This window comes from Lepus europaeus, chromosome 20 (genome assembly GCF_033115175.1).
Source record: "Lepus europaeus isolate LE1 chromosome 20, mLepTim1.pri, whole genome shotgun sequence".
In the NCBI taxonomy this organism is placed as follows: domain Eukaryota; kingdom Metazoa; phylum Chordata; class Mammalia; order Lagomorpha; family Leporidae; genus Lepus; species Lepus europaeus.
This window is the reverse complement of record NC_084846.1, coordinates 46,748,917-46,765,607: the sequence shown is the minus strand read 5'-3', so window position 1 is coordinate 46,765,607 and position 16,691 is coordinate 46,748,917. Positions and strand designations below refer to the sequence as shown.

General features: G+C 37.0%; 1 protein-coding gene across 6 annotated transcripts in view; it reads left to right on the top strand.

Annotated features, from left to right (window-relative positions):
• Window positions 1–16,691, top strand: part of PHF14 (PHD finger protein 14) — a 186,945-nt gene that overhangs the window by 16,477 nt on the left and 153,777 nt on the right. For all 6 annotated transcript variants that reach the window (XR_009864568.1, XM_062178170.1, XM_062178169.1 and 3 more), the window contains exon 4: window positions 2,272–2,416. Coding sequence is in view for 5 of the 6 variants with exons in the window: in XM_062178170.1 (XP_062034154.1) it covers window positions 2,272–2,416 (145 nt within the window). In the remaining variant the exon portion in view is untranslated. The remainder of the gene's footprint in view (window positions 1–2,271; window positions 2,417–16,691) is intronic.

Here is a 16,691-nt window from a genome sequence, read left to right as displayed (position 1 = left end):
CACATATAAATAAATACTAAACATATTTTAGAGCCTGTGGAGAACATTGAGTAATGTTAACATTTTGGAGGTAAATTTTAAATCTCAAGGGAAAAAATAAAAAATCACTGATTTATTACTATAGCATCCCATTTATTATAATTACATTAGACTCCATGGAATTATTCTATGATATTTTCTAGGTACTCCACCCAAGATCAGGTTCAAAATTTAATAAATCTAAACCAGGCTAATTTTTAAGTTGATAATTTTGTGGGCCTACAACAAATTTTAGAAATATCTACATAGCCTTTGGCAGAAAAAAATGTTCCCCACCTCTGACATTTATTGATTTTGTGAACAAAGTAGAAAAACAGGAAAATGGAGAGTTAGAGCTGCCTATAGAAATTTACTTGTTTCCTGAATGGCTAAAATTTTTTTTTTCCAGAGGTGATGAGTTGTTGCAGTTCCACCAGAGAAAGGTTGGTAGAGTCCATAAACATGAGAAACCTCTTATGTATCAAACTGTGATTGTTTGCTAGGTTGTTTCTTAATCTACTTTTTAACCTAGATGTGATATTCTAGGGAAAACTCTTCTTTTGATTTATCCTTTGGATGAATATTTAAAGTAGAGTGCTAATTGAGGCTTACAACTTTTCTTTTGGAGTTCAGAAGAGGATCCTCCAGTATAATAAACTATCAGTTGTATTTCTCTTTTTGAACCATCTACAGACAGAGCAGGGAAAGGGAAAGGAGTGAATGTTTGAATGCCCAGTATGTGCAAAAAATATACTTGCCATATATTCTGTTAATTCTCACAAGAGCCTCATTAGGCAGATATTTTTATGAGGAAATTGCCAGATTGAAGTCCAGCAACTATCAAATGAACTGAGAATGAAACACAATAATATTTGATTTTAAGTCAAATATGGTTACCTTTGAAGCTGTAAAAATCTGGGCAGATTTTGTTTGCCTACTATACCAAAGTACTTTGAAACAGAAGAGTTTTCTTTTTAGGGTGTTTTCACTTTTATTTGCTAGCCATTTGTTCACTCTAAACTATTTAGTTTGGTTTTTCTAAGAAAGAGAATTCTCAACAGAAATGATACAACCTTTTTGCTGACTTTCACATTCTCTTCTGATTTATTTTACAGACCAGCTGCAATTTTAGTTGTTATACACAAAATACACTGAAAGAATAATTTTGACAGTTGAGTGTTATTCAAATGTCATTTACAAATCATTATTGAAATGGTGGCTCTAAATGTTACCTTTGAATATTGGTGAAGTTTATATATAAAAATATAAGAAAGAATAATATGAAGCCAAATATATTCAGTGAATATATGGTATGGAATTAATTTATTAGTTTTATTTCTGAGTGTGGTTAAGTTGGTAAATGAAAATATATAAACCAAAGTATCTTCTTTTACTATATGTAATGTTAAGGCCGCTCTATTAAATATGAGAAGATTCATTTTCCTGGTAACTTTTTAAAGCTTAAATGCACAAAACAGGAGGTTTTAATTAAACTGACTTTTTCTGTTTTTGGAATTTTATGTTTTAGTATTTGTCTATTAATACATCTTTCTTTCTCCTTGTAGCTTCTAGGTTTCCAGTATATGCTGCTATTTCTTGATATAAACTCAATAGAGCATTCTCACTCTTCTAGCATGTGGTCATCCTGAATTCTTTTTTAGGTTAGTTTCTGTACCTGGGTACACAGCTATACCTGTGCAGGCTTTCATGGATCTATCTTCCAGTAGTTGATAACCCTGAAACTTGTGAATTCACTAGCATTTAACACAGTGCAGTTTAACTCTGCCTTTACATGTATACTTGCTTTTATGTTATCTTTAGTTGATTTCTTGTCTTATATGTGTGTGTCTCGTCTTCCCTAGGTAGGATTATAAAGTTCCCCAAGTGTAGGAATCATGTCTTAAACTTTTTAAACCCATATATAATTACTTGTGGATTAATTTTTCCTTTCTCCTAGTTGAAAGGGCAAAGCTGACTTGCTAAGCAGATGAAGAGTTGTTTGTATGCCTGCTTTCATTTCTTAAAGGTGAAAGAATATGGAATTTGCAGAGAAGTAAATTGAGTACTTAGAAGGTCTTTTGACAAAAAGTTGTACTTCTCAAATGTGGCAAATGTTGAGGCTATCAAAAGAACAGAGAGTGTGACATAAATTTGCTATGTAAAAATATTTTAAAGCAATTTAAAGCAGGACTTTTATTTACTGAAACTAATTTAAATGTGGTTTTCTGATATACTTTAATATTTTAATATTAGGACTCGCTGATTCTTGAGAAGAGTCAAAACTGGAGTTCACAAAAAATGGACCATATTCTGATTTGCTGTGTTTGTCTTGGAGACAATAGTGAGGATGCTGATGAAATAATTCAGTGTGACAATTGTGGCATTACAGTCCATGAAGGTAACTTCACTTTGTTTTGTCTTGGAATATAAATGATTGATGCTATGTTCAGACAAGTAAAGTCAATTCTTTTACATTGTACTATTCTGAGGATTTTCTACAATAATTCATGATCTTTCAATTGAAGGAATATCTTTGATGTGTGATGATATACTTTTATCTTATCCTAAAATGCATTCTAGTTAGAATTACTATTACATAGTGATCACAGTATTGTTTACAGGTCGTCCTTATAATACTTTTCTTCATGGAATGATTTTTTAAAAACATTTATTTATTTGAGAGGCAGAGTTACAGAGAGGCAGAGGCAGAGAGAGAGAGTCTTTCATCCTCTGGTTTACTGCCCAGATGGCCACAACAGCCAGGGCTGGGCCAGGCAAAAGCCTGGAATTTCTTCCGGGTTTCCTATGTGGGTTGCAGGGGCCCAAGCACATGGGCCATCTACATTACTTTCCCAGGTGCATTCACAGGGAGCTGGATTGGAAGTGGAGTAACTGGGACACAAACCCGTGTCCATATGAGATGCTGGTGTCACAGGCTTAACCCACTAGGCTACAATGCTGGCCTCTTCTTGGATTTACTTGTTTCTAGTTTTTCAATGAAAGTTAGAAGTAGAAAAAAGTCTAGTATGATAGTGGAATAGAAAGTATTATTTAGAAGCTTGAACATTTTAAGTCTATTGAAAGGAGAACTTATAGAGATTATCTTTTAAAAACCTGAAATAGGGGCTACTCTAATATATTGAAAGTATTCTTTTCTCCATTAATTTATGAGATTTGTCATATAGTTTTTATTTCTTTAAACTTAGTTTTATTTGGCATAATTTCTGACTTACTGTAAACTTATAAGAATAATACAAGGAATTTTCCTTGTATCTTCACTCAGATTTCCCAAGTGGTAACATTTTGCTATATTTGTTTTATTTGCTCTGTCATATAACAGTTTTCTCTCATATCTATGGGAATAAACTGTGGACAGACATAATGTTTCTTTCTAATTCTAAATACTTCAGTGAGTATATATTTTTTTCAGTGAATATTAATAATAAAGGTGTTCTCTTAAACAACTGAATATTTAATCATAATTAGGAAGTCAGCATTGGTGGAATATTACATTACTAACCTACAGATTGTGTTCAGATTTTGTCAGTTATTCCATTAATGTCATTTCTAGCAAAATAAAATCAAGGATCCTGCATTGCATTCAGTTGTCATGCGTGTTTGATTATTAATCCAGAATATTTCCTGATTGTGTTTCATGCCATTGACATTTTGAAGAATATAGCCAATTTTTCTTATTCTCCCTTTCTCCTTGTTTTCTCATGATTGGATTCAGGTTTATGCTTTTGGCAAGAGTTGCCATAGAACTTATGTTGTGTCTTCAGTGGTTCATTATATTAGGAAACATATAGTATTTGTTTCTACAATTTTAGTGATATTATTTTGATAACTTGGTTGAGAGGATAGCTCCCTTACTTTTCTGTGGTGAAGTTATTAGTTTTTTTTATTCAGGTAAATTCTTCCTGTCAGGGCCACAGCTACCATAAACTAGAATTTCTGTGGCCTTGCTCTTATCAGCCTTTCCAGTATTACACCACTCCTTTCAAAATAGTTCTGGCAGTTTGCTGGATGTGTGAGACCTGTGGGCCCTGTTTTTCCTTAGGAAATCCTTTCACCTTTGCATGTAGCTGCCCACTTGCTGCTGAGGCTCACAGTGGGAATGTTTCCCGTTACTGTTATTCATTACTTTGGTTTTTTGTTTGTTTTGTGTGTGTGTGTGTGTGTGTGTTTTAGTAATATTTGTAGAGTGCCTTCTATGAGCTTGCCAGTCTGTAAATTTCAGGCATATGAAACGAATTTCTTATGGAGCTTAATGTCTAAGAAACAAGTAGTAAACACTTAAACCAATATGTACCTATCAGGTGGTAGTCTGGATTGGAGAGAAAAATAAAGCAAGACAAGGAATATAGGGAATACTATGGTTGGGGATGGTTGGGTGGGTTGAAGGTGGTTAGTACTTGTATTTATAAAAGATGATAAGGAAAGTCCTTCTGATAAGGTGATGTTTGAACAGTGACTAAAGGAATTAAAGGAGCAAGTATATGACTATTTAGGGGAAGAACACTGTAGGCAAAGGGAGTAGGGAATAATGATCTTTAAAAATCGTGACATGAGAACATACTTGAGGTGTTTATGTGATGGCACAGAGGTTAGTATGACTAGAACTGAGTGAATGAGTTGGTTAGTGGTGGGAGTAAACTGGGTGGGGCCTTGCAGGTCATGGTCCTGATTTTAGATTTCACTGTGATAAATATAGGAAGACCTACCTGAATTCTGATCAGAGGGTTAATAGGGGTTTCTTTATATTTTGGAAGGACCACTCTGATTGCTGAGTTGCTAGTAGACTAAACTGGGTCTGTGGTGGGAATGTGGGAGACTGTCCAAGAGACCATTGCAGTGCCCCAAGAGACAAGTAAGCGTTGAGGTAGATAGTAAAAGTTTGGTTTTAAGCCTTGTAGAATTTAGGTAAGAGGTTTGGACTAGAGGTGTAAATTTTGGACTCATCATCAAATGCTATGTAAGGCATAAAGTCTGAATGTCATATTTCTGGAGACAGTGTATGTAACAGAGCTGTTCTAAGACTTCAGAGGATATGAAGAATATGACCAGTGAGAGAAGAGAACAATGAATGATGACCCAGAGGAAAATAATTCAAAAAGAGAACATTGAATAACTGCCAAATAATGCTTTTAGAGAGAAATGAGTATGTATGTGATGCAGGAAATATTCCTAATTCAATGTAGGCTCCAAGTATACCACTGGCCACAGCTTTAGCTCTACAGTTAACCTGCTGAACAGGCATGGGTTTTATTTGAGTTTCTTAGCAGTGGAGCCAAAATAGGTATCTCTGATAGGTGACCAAATTAAGACCACATATTAAGTTCTTTATATATCTCATATATACTTAATTTTCATGTTTGGGGTCCCTTTTATATATTTAGTGAGTAGATGCCTCAAGAAGGGTAGATTTCTCTTGTTCCTTGTGTTACTTTTTATCATGTTTAATGCACATATGTTTTATTTACTTTTTTCTTTTTCTTTTAATTTTATCTATACACAGCACACAAAAGTTTCATCTTATTTTGTTTTGCATGTTGGAATTGAATATCTTTAAGTGGATCACAAAAAAGCATGTGATTGAGAATTTGTTGCTGAAGTTAGAAACATGAAGCTCATTTGCAGTTTTTCTGAGAGTTGAAGTGAGAATTAAAGTAAAGGGGAAGAGGTGACTAAACGCAATTCCCATATTGAATTTTTATATAAAAATGAGCAGGGATGGGAACTTAGCTAAAGAGTATACGAAATTTTTCCTCCTTATTTTAGATACTATATTTCTTGTCTATTGCTGTATAGCAGATTATTCTCAAAGCAGCAACTTAAAACAGTATTTATTACTTCATATCATTTCTGAGGGATAAGAGTCTGGGAGCAGTTAGCTAGATGTTTCTGGCCTATGATAACTCATGAAGTTACAGGTCCATGCCATCCTTTCTGGGCAGCACTCAATTCAAGGCTTGACTGGGGATGGAGGATTTGCTTCCACACTCACTTATACAGTTGTTGATAGGCTTTCATTTTTTGGTGCCTTTTAGGCAGAGACCTCATTTCTTCAGCAAGTGGACCTCTCCATTTAAGCTGCCTGAATGTCCTCAAGACAGGGTAGCTGATTTCTGAGTTAGTAATTAAAGAGAAAGAGATGGAAGTGATTGTCTGAGAGCTACCATCTTATGTGACCTAATTTTGGAAGTATATATTATCATATCTTCTGTTTCCTGTTCATATAAACCCATCCTAATTAGGTGAAGGAATGGACATTCTAGAAATGTCAGTAAGAAACACTTAACCACTAAAAGTCACCTTGGATGTTCCAGCCATGTATGCAGAAATTGTAGGGCTTGTTGGTTTTGATGGATGTGACCCAAGTGGAAAGGGAGTGTTGATAACTGATGATGTCAGAAAGAAAGATGGATAAACACTAAGGCAAGAGAATCCAGTACCAAGTGGAGATAATGAGTAGATGAAAGTAGCCATAATAACTGCTCTGAGAAAAGAGGGTATGTGGGTACAAATGTAGGTAGGTTGTTGGAGCATGTAGAATTTATGTTTTTAATTTTTCTTGTTTACTAAGTAAAATAGGAAGCAAGCAATTAACAACAGTGGGCATAAGAAAGAATTGGAGATTTTGGGAAGAGCTGGTGAAAATAGTCACTTTTGGGGGCTGGCGCCGTGGATCACTTGGTTAATCCTCTGCCTGTGGCGCCAGCATCCCATATGGGCACCATGTTCTAGTTCCGGTTGCTTCTCTTCCAGTCCAGCTCTTTGCTGTGGCCTGGGAGGGCAGTGGAGGATGGCCCAAGTGCTTGGGCCCCTGTACCCGCATGGGAGACCAAGAGGAAGCACCTGGCTCCTGGCTTTGGATTGGCATATCGCTGGCTGTGGTGGCCATTTGGAGAGTGAAGCAATGCAAGAAAGACCTTTCTCTCTGTCTCTCTCTCACTGTCTATAACTCTACCTGTCAAATAAATTAAAAAAAAAAAGAAAAGAAAAGAAAAGAAAATAGTTACTTGGGAATGGAAATAGGCTTGGGCAAATATATACATAAAATAAATATAGGAAAATGACAGGTGAGTGTGATGCTCTGGCAAATTTCTCCCCACAGAGACACTGGTTTAAACATTTTTCATACACCAAGTTACCTTCACAAGGGCTATGGAAGCCATGACACAGTGAAAAACACCAACAGCTGTCCTGTGTGAACCATGACTTAAGGCACTGACTAGAACTGAAATAGCAGAAGTGTCTACAGTTTCAGAGAAGATAAACATTTTAGAATTGTTGGAAGGACAACCACAAACAAAACCAGATTACTGTAACATAAAATTAGAGATGAATAGGAAAATCAGCTGATGCCACAGATATACAGAAGTGATTATGGTGTGCAATTCTGTGCCAACAATTTTGATAACTCAGGAGAAATAGACAAATTCCTGGACACATACACCTAACCAAGGTTGAATCATGAAAAAATAGAATACTTAAATAAACCGATACTGAGTAGAGAAATTCAGTCAACAATAATAGTCTCCCATCAAAAGAAAGCTCAAGACCAGATAGATGATTTCCTGCTGAATTCTACTGAATATTTAAAGAATTAAGATCAATGATTCTTAAACTATTTAAAAAAATAGAAGAGGAGAGATGCTTCCAAACTCATTGTATGAGGCCAGGATTACTTCGATACCAAAACCAAATAAGGACACATGCACACCCATCCACACAGACAAACACACACATACACACACAAACTACTGGCTAATATCCTTGATGATCATAGATACAAAATATTTAGCAAAATATTAGCAAATAGTATCCAACAGCATATTAAGATTATTTTCATCAGGTAGGATTCATACCAGGGATGTAAGAATTATTGAACATGTGATATACCACATTAATACAATGATGACCAAAAATCATATGGTCATCACATTAGATACAAAAAAGACAGTTGGTAAAATTCAACATCCTTCCACGATTAAAAAAAGTCTGAACAATCAAGGCCGTATATAACAAACCAAGAGCTAACATTATTCTAAATGGGGGAAAGCTGAAGGCTTTCCCACTAAGATTTGCAACAAGGTTAGGATGTCCACTTTCATTGCTTTTATCCAGCATAGTACAGGAAATCTTAACCAGAGCAATAGGGAAGAAAAAGAAGTACAGGGCTTTGATACTGGAAAGGAAGTCAGATTGTCACTATTTGCAAAGGACATGATCTTAGATGTAGAAAAGCCCAAATGACTCCAACAAAAAGCTATTAGAGCTAATAAATATAGCGAAGTTCCAGGGTATGAAGTCAACATGCAATAATCAATAGTATTGCTTTACATCTCATGAAAGCAATTCTGTATCATATACCTATGAGGAAAAAAACCCTTAGGAATACATATAATGAATGAGAAATTTCTCTACAATGAAAACTAGACATCATTGATGAAAGAAATTCAAGAGGACACCAAAGGAGCTGGACTGTGGCTTAGAGGATATGACAGCTGCCTGTGGCACTGGCATCCCATATGGGCACCCGTTTGAGACCTAGATGCTCTACTTCAGATCCAGTTCCCTGCTAATGTGCCTGGGAAAGCAGTGGAGGATGGCCAATATGCTTGGGCTCCTGTAGCTATGTGTAAGACCCAGAAGAAGCTCCTGGCTTCTGGCTTCAGACTGGCCCAGCTCTGGCTGTTGCAGGCATTTGTGGAGTAAATCAGTGGATGGAAGATCTCTGTCTCTGTCTTTCCCTTTCTCTCTGTAACTCTGCCTTTCAAATCAATAAGTAAATCCTAAAAGAAAGAAACAGACAAAAGAGGACACCAAAAAATGAAAAGACATCCCATATTCATGGATTAGAAGAATCAATGTTGTTAAAATGTCAACTCTACTCAAAGCAATTTACAGACTGAGTGCAAAGCCTGTCAAAATACCAATGAAAAATACTGCTATCATTTGTATGGAACCATAAAGAACCCTGAACAGCCAAAGCAATCTTGAGCAAAAAGCAAAGCAGGAGGCATTATTGAGCTTGACTTTAAAAATATTAGAAAGCAACAATAATTAAAACAATGGGTATATTGGCATAAAATAGGATCCCTGGGCCACTGTAACAAAATTGTGACCATAGAAGTAAATCCATGTCCCTAAAGCCTAGTGGTCTTTGGCAAAGATGCCAAGAACATGCTCTGGAAAAAGGACAGTTTTCATTAAAAAGTGTTAGGAAAATTGGATATCTACATGCAGAAGAGTGAAACTGGACTCCTAACTCTCACCATGCACAAAAAGGAACTCAAAGTAGATGAAAGGCCCCCAAATATGTGATCTGAAACTTTAATGCTGTTAGAAGAAACAAATGGGAAATACTTCAGAACATCGACGTGGGTGAAGATTTTTTAAATCAGACCCCAGGGGCCGGCGCCATGGTGCAGTAGGTTAATCCTCCGCCTGCGGCTTTGGCATCCCATCTGGATGCCGGTTCTAGTCCCAGCTGCTCCTCTTCCAATCCAGCTTTCTGCTGTGGCCTGGGAAAGCAGTAGAAGATGGCCCAAGTGCTTGAGCCCCTGCACCGCATGGGAGACCTGGAAGAAGCTCCTGCCTTCTGGCTTTGGATCAGCGTAGCTCGGCCGTTGTGGCTTTTGGGGAGTGAACCAATGGACAGAAGACCTTTCTCTCTGTTTCTCCCTCTCACTGTCTGTAACTCTGCCTCTCAAATTAAAAAAAAAAAAAAAAAAAAAGAGACCCCAAGCACAAGAAACAAAAGTAAATGTATACAAATAGAATGTCATCAAACTAAAGTGTTTCTGCACTGGACAGGAAACAATCAACAGAGTGAAAAGACAGCTGTGGAATAAAGGAAAATATTTGCGAGATATATATCTGACAAGGGGTTAATAAATAAGGAACTCAACTTAGTAGCAGAATAGCCAATTTAAAAATGGGCAGTGGAGCCAGTGCCATGGCGCAGTAGGTTAATCCTCTCCCTGTGGCACTGGCATCTTATATGGGCGCCGGTTCTAGTCCCGGCTGCTCCACTTCCGATCCAGCTCTCTGCTATGACCTGGGAAAGCAGTAGAAGACGGCCCAAGTGGTTGGGCCCCTGCATCCACCTGGGAGACCAGGAGGAAGCACCTGGCTCCTGGCTTCAGATCAGCACAGCTCTGACTGTTTCGGCCATTTGGCGAGTGAACCAACGGAAGGAAGACCTCTCTTTCTGTCTCTTCCTCTCCCTTTCTGTAACTCTACCTCTCAAATCCATAAATAAAATGTTTAAAAAAAAATTGGGCAGTAGTTATAAACAGACATTTCTCAAAAGACATCTAGATAGCCAACAGACACTTGAAAAAATGTTCAACATTTCTAATCATGTAAATACAAATCACAATTACAATATAATCTTACTACATCTATATTGGCTATTGTCAGAAATACAGAAGTTACTAGGTGCTGGTAGGATGTGGGGAAGAGGGAGTCTTTATACACTTTAGGTGGGAATGTAATTCATATAGACATTGTGGGAAACAGAAGGGAGATTTCTCAAAAAGCTACAAGTACAACTACCATATGATCCTGCAATCTTCCACTGGTTATATATCGAAAGGAAGTGAAACTGTTCTATTGTAGAGATATCTGTACTCCCATGGTTGTTGCAGTGCTATTCACAATAGCCAAGAAATGGAAACAACTTAAATGTCCATCAATGGTTGGACAGCGAAAATGTGGCACATATATACAATCGTATACTGCTCCGCCATAAAAATGGTGAAATTTTGTCATTTGCAGTAACATATTTGAAACTGGAGGCCATTAAGTTCATTGTAATAGGCCCAGCATAGATTAATGTTGGTTGTGGTGGGTGTCATGGTACAACAAATTAGGCTTCTGGTTGTGATGCTTATAATCACCTATTCAGTACCAGCTACTCTGCTTTCAATCCAGCTTCTTGCTGATGAGACTAGAAAGTGATGGCCCAAGTACTTGGGTAACCCTGCCTCCCATGTGGAAGACTAGGATGTAGTTCCTGACTTTGGAAAGCCTACACCTGTCTGTTGCAGCCATTTTGGACGTGAACCCACAAATGGAAGGCCGGCCTGTCTATCTATCCTCTATCTATCTGTCTATCCATCTAGATAGTGTTGTTCTGGCTTTCAGATAAATAATTGGATAAATATTAAAAAAAAAAAAGAAGTAAACAGTACAATGTTGGTTACTAGAAGCTGAAGAATGAAGAGTTAGGAGTGAAGAAACATTAATTAATAGATGCTGAATTAGTTAGGAATAAAAAGTTCTGGGGTTCTATGGTATAGTAGGGTGACTATAGGTAATGTATTATATATTTCTCTGTTAAGGAACAAAAAACTAGGCCGGCACCGCGGCTCACGAGGCTAATCCTCTGCCTGTGGCGCTGGCACACCAGGTTCTAGTCCAGGTTGGGGTGCCGGATTCTGTCCCTATTGCTCTTCTTCCAATCCAGCTCTCTGCTGTGGCCCGGGAGTACAGTGGAGGATGGCCTAAGTGCTTGGGCCCTGCACCCGCATGGGATACCAGGAGAAGCACCTGGCTCCTGGATTTGGATCAGCGCGGTGCGCCAGCCGCAGCGCCCCAGCTGCAGCGGCCATTGGGGGGTGAACCAACAGAAAAGGAAGACCTTTGTCTCTCTCTCTCACTGTCCACTCTGCCTGTCAAAAAACAAAACAAAACCAAAAGAAACAAAAAACTAGAAAATAGGATTTTAAATGTTTTTGCCACAGACACACATACTCTGTGTGGACATTATACAATGTATAAATATATCAGAACATCACATGGTATATATATATATATATATATATATGTCCAATTATGTCCACTATATATATGTTCATATATATGTCCAATTTTTATGTGCTTTTAAAAAATTTAAAAGCCTAGATTCTTGGAAGGGCACTTCATTCATCTAGTTGACATGTTTAGAGCTATTAAAAGTCTATAACTTTCTAAGGTACACTTGATTTTTGATAGCAATAAAAAGTCATTCTGAGTCAAATAAGACAAATGAGATAATCAGGCTGTCAAAACCAAATTTTCTGTAAAGTTATATAATAATTTTCTTATGTATTTCTTTCAGTTCAATTCCAAATAAGCAGATAATCCAAAATCTGAACAATGAAATCTTAAACACTTCTGTTCTCAACCATTTCAGATAAAGGATACTCAACTTATATTTTGAATTCTATGAACTTCCTATATGTCTGAAGTAAAGATGCAAAGTATAAATCAAAGTCAAAAAATTTCGATTTTTTTAAAATTATGCTACTACTGGCCGGCGCCGTGGCTCAACAGGCTAATCCTCCGCCTAGCAGCGCCGGCACACTGGGTTCTAGTCCCAGTCGGGGCACCAGATTCTGTCCCGGTTGCCCCTCTTCCAGGCCAGCTGTCTGCTATGGCCCGGGAGTGCAGAGGAGGATGGTCCAATTGTTTGGGCCCTGCACCCCATGGGAGACCAGGAGAAACACCTGGCTCCTGCCTTCGGATCAGCGGGGTGCGCCGGCCACAGCGTGCCAGCTGCGGCGGCCATTGGAGGGTGAACCAACGGCAAAGGAAGACCTTTCTCTCTGTCTGTCTCTCTCACTGTCCACTCTGCCTGTCAAAAAAAAAAAATATATTATGCTACTACTTAATCCTGTAGTACAAAAAATTGCCATTTCTCTTGCTAATTTTAGAGTTTCTGTAGTATGTTATCTTATAATTATTTTATTATATAATTATTATATTATATAATTATTATTATAAAGATTATTTTATAATTCCATTTCTCCTTTACTTTTTTAGTAGATTGAGAACTAACAGGCTGAGAGAGTCCTAGTTTTGGAGATTTTAAGTGGTCTGTTTTGATTTAGGGGGAGGTTTTAACTATTTTTCGTAGACTAAATTTAAGTACTTACTATAATGTAAAATTTTTAAAGTTCATTTGTCAGTAAATATATTGGAATCTCTTTTTTATTGTAGTTAGAGAGAGAGAACAAACACAAGTGTTCCTATGAGCTTGTTCACGCCTTATATACCTTCAACAGCTGGGTCTAAGCCAGGCCAAAGCCAAGAGCCAGGATCTCAAATCTGGTCTCCCATGAGGGTGGCAGGAACCCAACTATTTGATCCATTACTTCTGCCTCCCACGGTTTGCGTTGTCAGGAATCTGGAATCAGGCACTCTAGTAGTCAGAATGAAATGTTTTGTAACTGAGATTTTGCTGAAAGATCGTACCCCAATTACTGCTTATTAAATATATAATTGTATATGTATATATAATTTTTTTAAAGTACTTCACCTAGTGTAGATAAATCTCTTGTTCTCTGAAATCCAAAGTCTGCAGTCCGCCACTTAGTAATATAAACACCTTTATAGCAAGATCTTGTAACTGATTTGTAAAAGTAGGGTACCGCTGATGGTGATGTTACTTAGCCTCATACACTGATTGCATTGTGTCCCAAGAAAAATGTCAGCTGTGTCATAGTGCATTATAGGACATTAGGTAGTATACGTACCAGCATTTGCCCTCAAATTGAGTTGCTGTTATTAAAATGAGATCAGGTCTACTTAAGTTTTTTTCCTCCTGTCTGCTTATTTTGAAGTCTTTGGCCTAGCCCTAAGAATTCTTATTCAGATTTTTTCACTTTTGTTTTTTAGTAAATGCAAAAATAGATTTTTATGACTATCTGAATATGTTCAAGTTGTATAATTTTGACATTATAAGTAAGTCAATGAACAATTTGGATCTTTTACACTTTAGGATATATTTGTGACAGGTATCATTCTGCTGGTGTGGTGCTGGTATCAAACTGTAAATACTTTTCTAATAAAAATTACACATTAAATTTTTTTGGTCAGTTTTGTAGTCAAAGGTCTAGTGATGTAGAATACAGTAAATATTTGAAGTTTTAAAGTTTTTATTAGTTTCTAAAACTTTAAAATGCCAATTATTATGTCCCTGTTGTTTGATCTTTCTACTGAGAGATAATCAGGATAATATTAGGCATGCATTGCAGTGAGGTACCTAATCTTAGAGCTTGTTTATTTAAAGTTACAGAGCTAGAAGGTAAAAGATTGCAAGTCTCTTGGAACTTATGGAAAGCAGAATGGGGTATATTTCCTCTGATTTGACTGTATATATTTGAAAAATTCAAAACAATTGTAAATACATTTTATGTGTTTTTCCTTATGTATGATTTGTGTACATTGTTTATGTTGCTCAAGTTGATCTTAATTACGTGGCCATAGAGAGATTTTAAATTTTTTGATTTAGGGGGAGGTATTAAACTATTTTTCAGAGACTTAATTTAAGTAATTAATATAATGTAAAAGTTTTAAAGTTCATTTGTCAGTGAACATATCTGAATTAGGGCAGCCAGGAATCAAACTGGCGCTCTGATATAGGATGCCAGGATGATGCCCTGGCACAAAAACAGTTTCCAATAAACAAAACATGGAAAGAGTCTTGAATGAACAAGTCTGACTGAGAAGGAAAGTGAAATCTAATGTAAAAGATATTATGCAGAGAACTTTGGGCCCAAGGGATTTGGTTATGGCCAGGGAGCAGGAGCCCTTGTTCATACTCAGTAAAGGCGCAACCCCAGAACTAAGCATTGCACACCAAAAATCTTTCCATAATCTAGATACTGATAATCTTTTAACACTAAATTACTGTGAAAATATGCCACCATTAAGTACTGTGTATTGCCCTGTACTTGGAAAAGCTGGCTAACTTGGAGGAAGAGTGCAGTGTATCCGTTTGCTGTATTTATCTGCATTTTCAAGATCCATTTCTTCATTTTGAATAAAATCTCCACTTGAAAAAAAAATCTCTCTGGGAGTTGGTAGATAAATATGTTAAAAATGTTTTTTGTCATTAGATAAAGTGTCTAGAGCTGAATAAACCCAATAAATATGGCAGAGAAAGGTGAGAGAAGAGGCAAGTGAAAGTCACAGGTAAAGACTCTTAAGATAATGACAGATGGAATCACTGTCCAGGGCTAGCGAAGCTAAGGAAGCAGCACTCACCCGCTTGCTGGTTCTCCCTTGAGCTTACACAGTACCATTCTTCTAAGTTATGAAGGAGGCATTTCTACAGATGGAGCTGAGAAATTGTTCCTAAGGCTGTTTGGCTTAAAACTTATGCAAATGTATGCCATGTGTGTGGTATATTCTTTAAAAGAAGAATAGAAATTTTGCTTTATTCTAAAAATTACCTTTTGATTTTGCTGAATGAATAAGTTGGATAGCCTCATGGGGGCTTTATTTGGGTAATTACCTGCTTTGTGTGAATTTAGATTTTATCAAGTTTAGAAAGATTTGTGTCAAAGAAAGATTTGGAAAGAAAATAGATTTTTCCCTCTGTGGTACTGAATAGCCCATAAGAAAATAGATTATGTTTCTTTTATGATTTTTTTCTTTAAAAATGTTTTTTATTTATTTGAAAGGCAGAGAGAAAGAGAGACAGAGAAAGACAGATAGAAATCTAGAGGTCTTCCCTCTACTGGTCCACTCTCCACATGCCAACAACAGCAGGGACTGGACCAGGCCAGAGCCAGAAGCCCAGAATGGAGTCCAGGTCTCCAACAAAAGCAGGCACCCAAAGACTTTAGGTGTCAGCTTCTGCCTCCCAGGGTGTGCATTAACAAGAAGCTGTAACTGGAAGTGGGGCTGAGACTTGGACCCAGGCATTTTGACATGGGATGTGGGCATCCTAAGCAGTGCCCCAGCTGCTGTACCAAACACCCACCCCTATGACTAAGTATGACTAAGTATGCCTGTTTACAGTAAGAGTTTTTATTGGTAATAATAATAACTCTTAAGAAGGAAATTGTATTTCTTTAAGATTTATTTACTTATTTGAAAGGCAGAGCTACAGAGAAAGAGAGAGGCAGAGACAGAGAGAGAGAGCTCTTTCCATTTGCTGCTTCTCTCCCCAAATGGCTGCAACAGCTGTAGCTGGGCTGATCCAAAGCCAGGAGCCAGGAGCCAGGAGCTTTTTCCAGGTCTCCCATGTGGGAACAGGCACCCAAGGACTTGGGCCATCTTCCAGTGCCTTCCCAGGTGCTTTAGCAGAGAGCTGGATTGGAAGTGGAGTAGCCAGGACTTGAGCTGGTGCGCATATGGGATGTCAGCACTGCAGATGGCAGCTTAACCTGCTGTGCCACAGCTCTGGCCATTTTTCTTTTAACTTTATGATTTCACATTAAAAAAATGTATATCTAAATAGAACAAAGATTGACAACTACAATTTAATGGCATTAGGGAAATTAATGAGTTTTTGGTTCCTTTGCTTATCTTTCATACTGTAATCTAGTTATCTTAAAATCTTTGGCATTCCTTTTGGTAACTTAATTTGTATCAGAGTTTACTGTTGTAAAACCTTTGAGTAGCAAAAGGAAAATAATACTTAAGGGTTTGCTTGAGGCACTTTGTATAAATCACAATTTAGTTTTTTGCTTATTAGCTTATGTTAAATATGATCTATGTTTGGAGAATAATATGTGATTAAAATATATATAACTATTGACCTATAAAGACATCTAATTGAATTAATGTTCATAACTTAAAATTATTTATTAGCTGTGTATGATTATTTTCTTAGGTTATTTATTTGGCTCAGTATTTACTTATATTATAATTTATTTTAATTTGAGTTT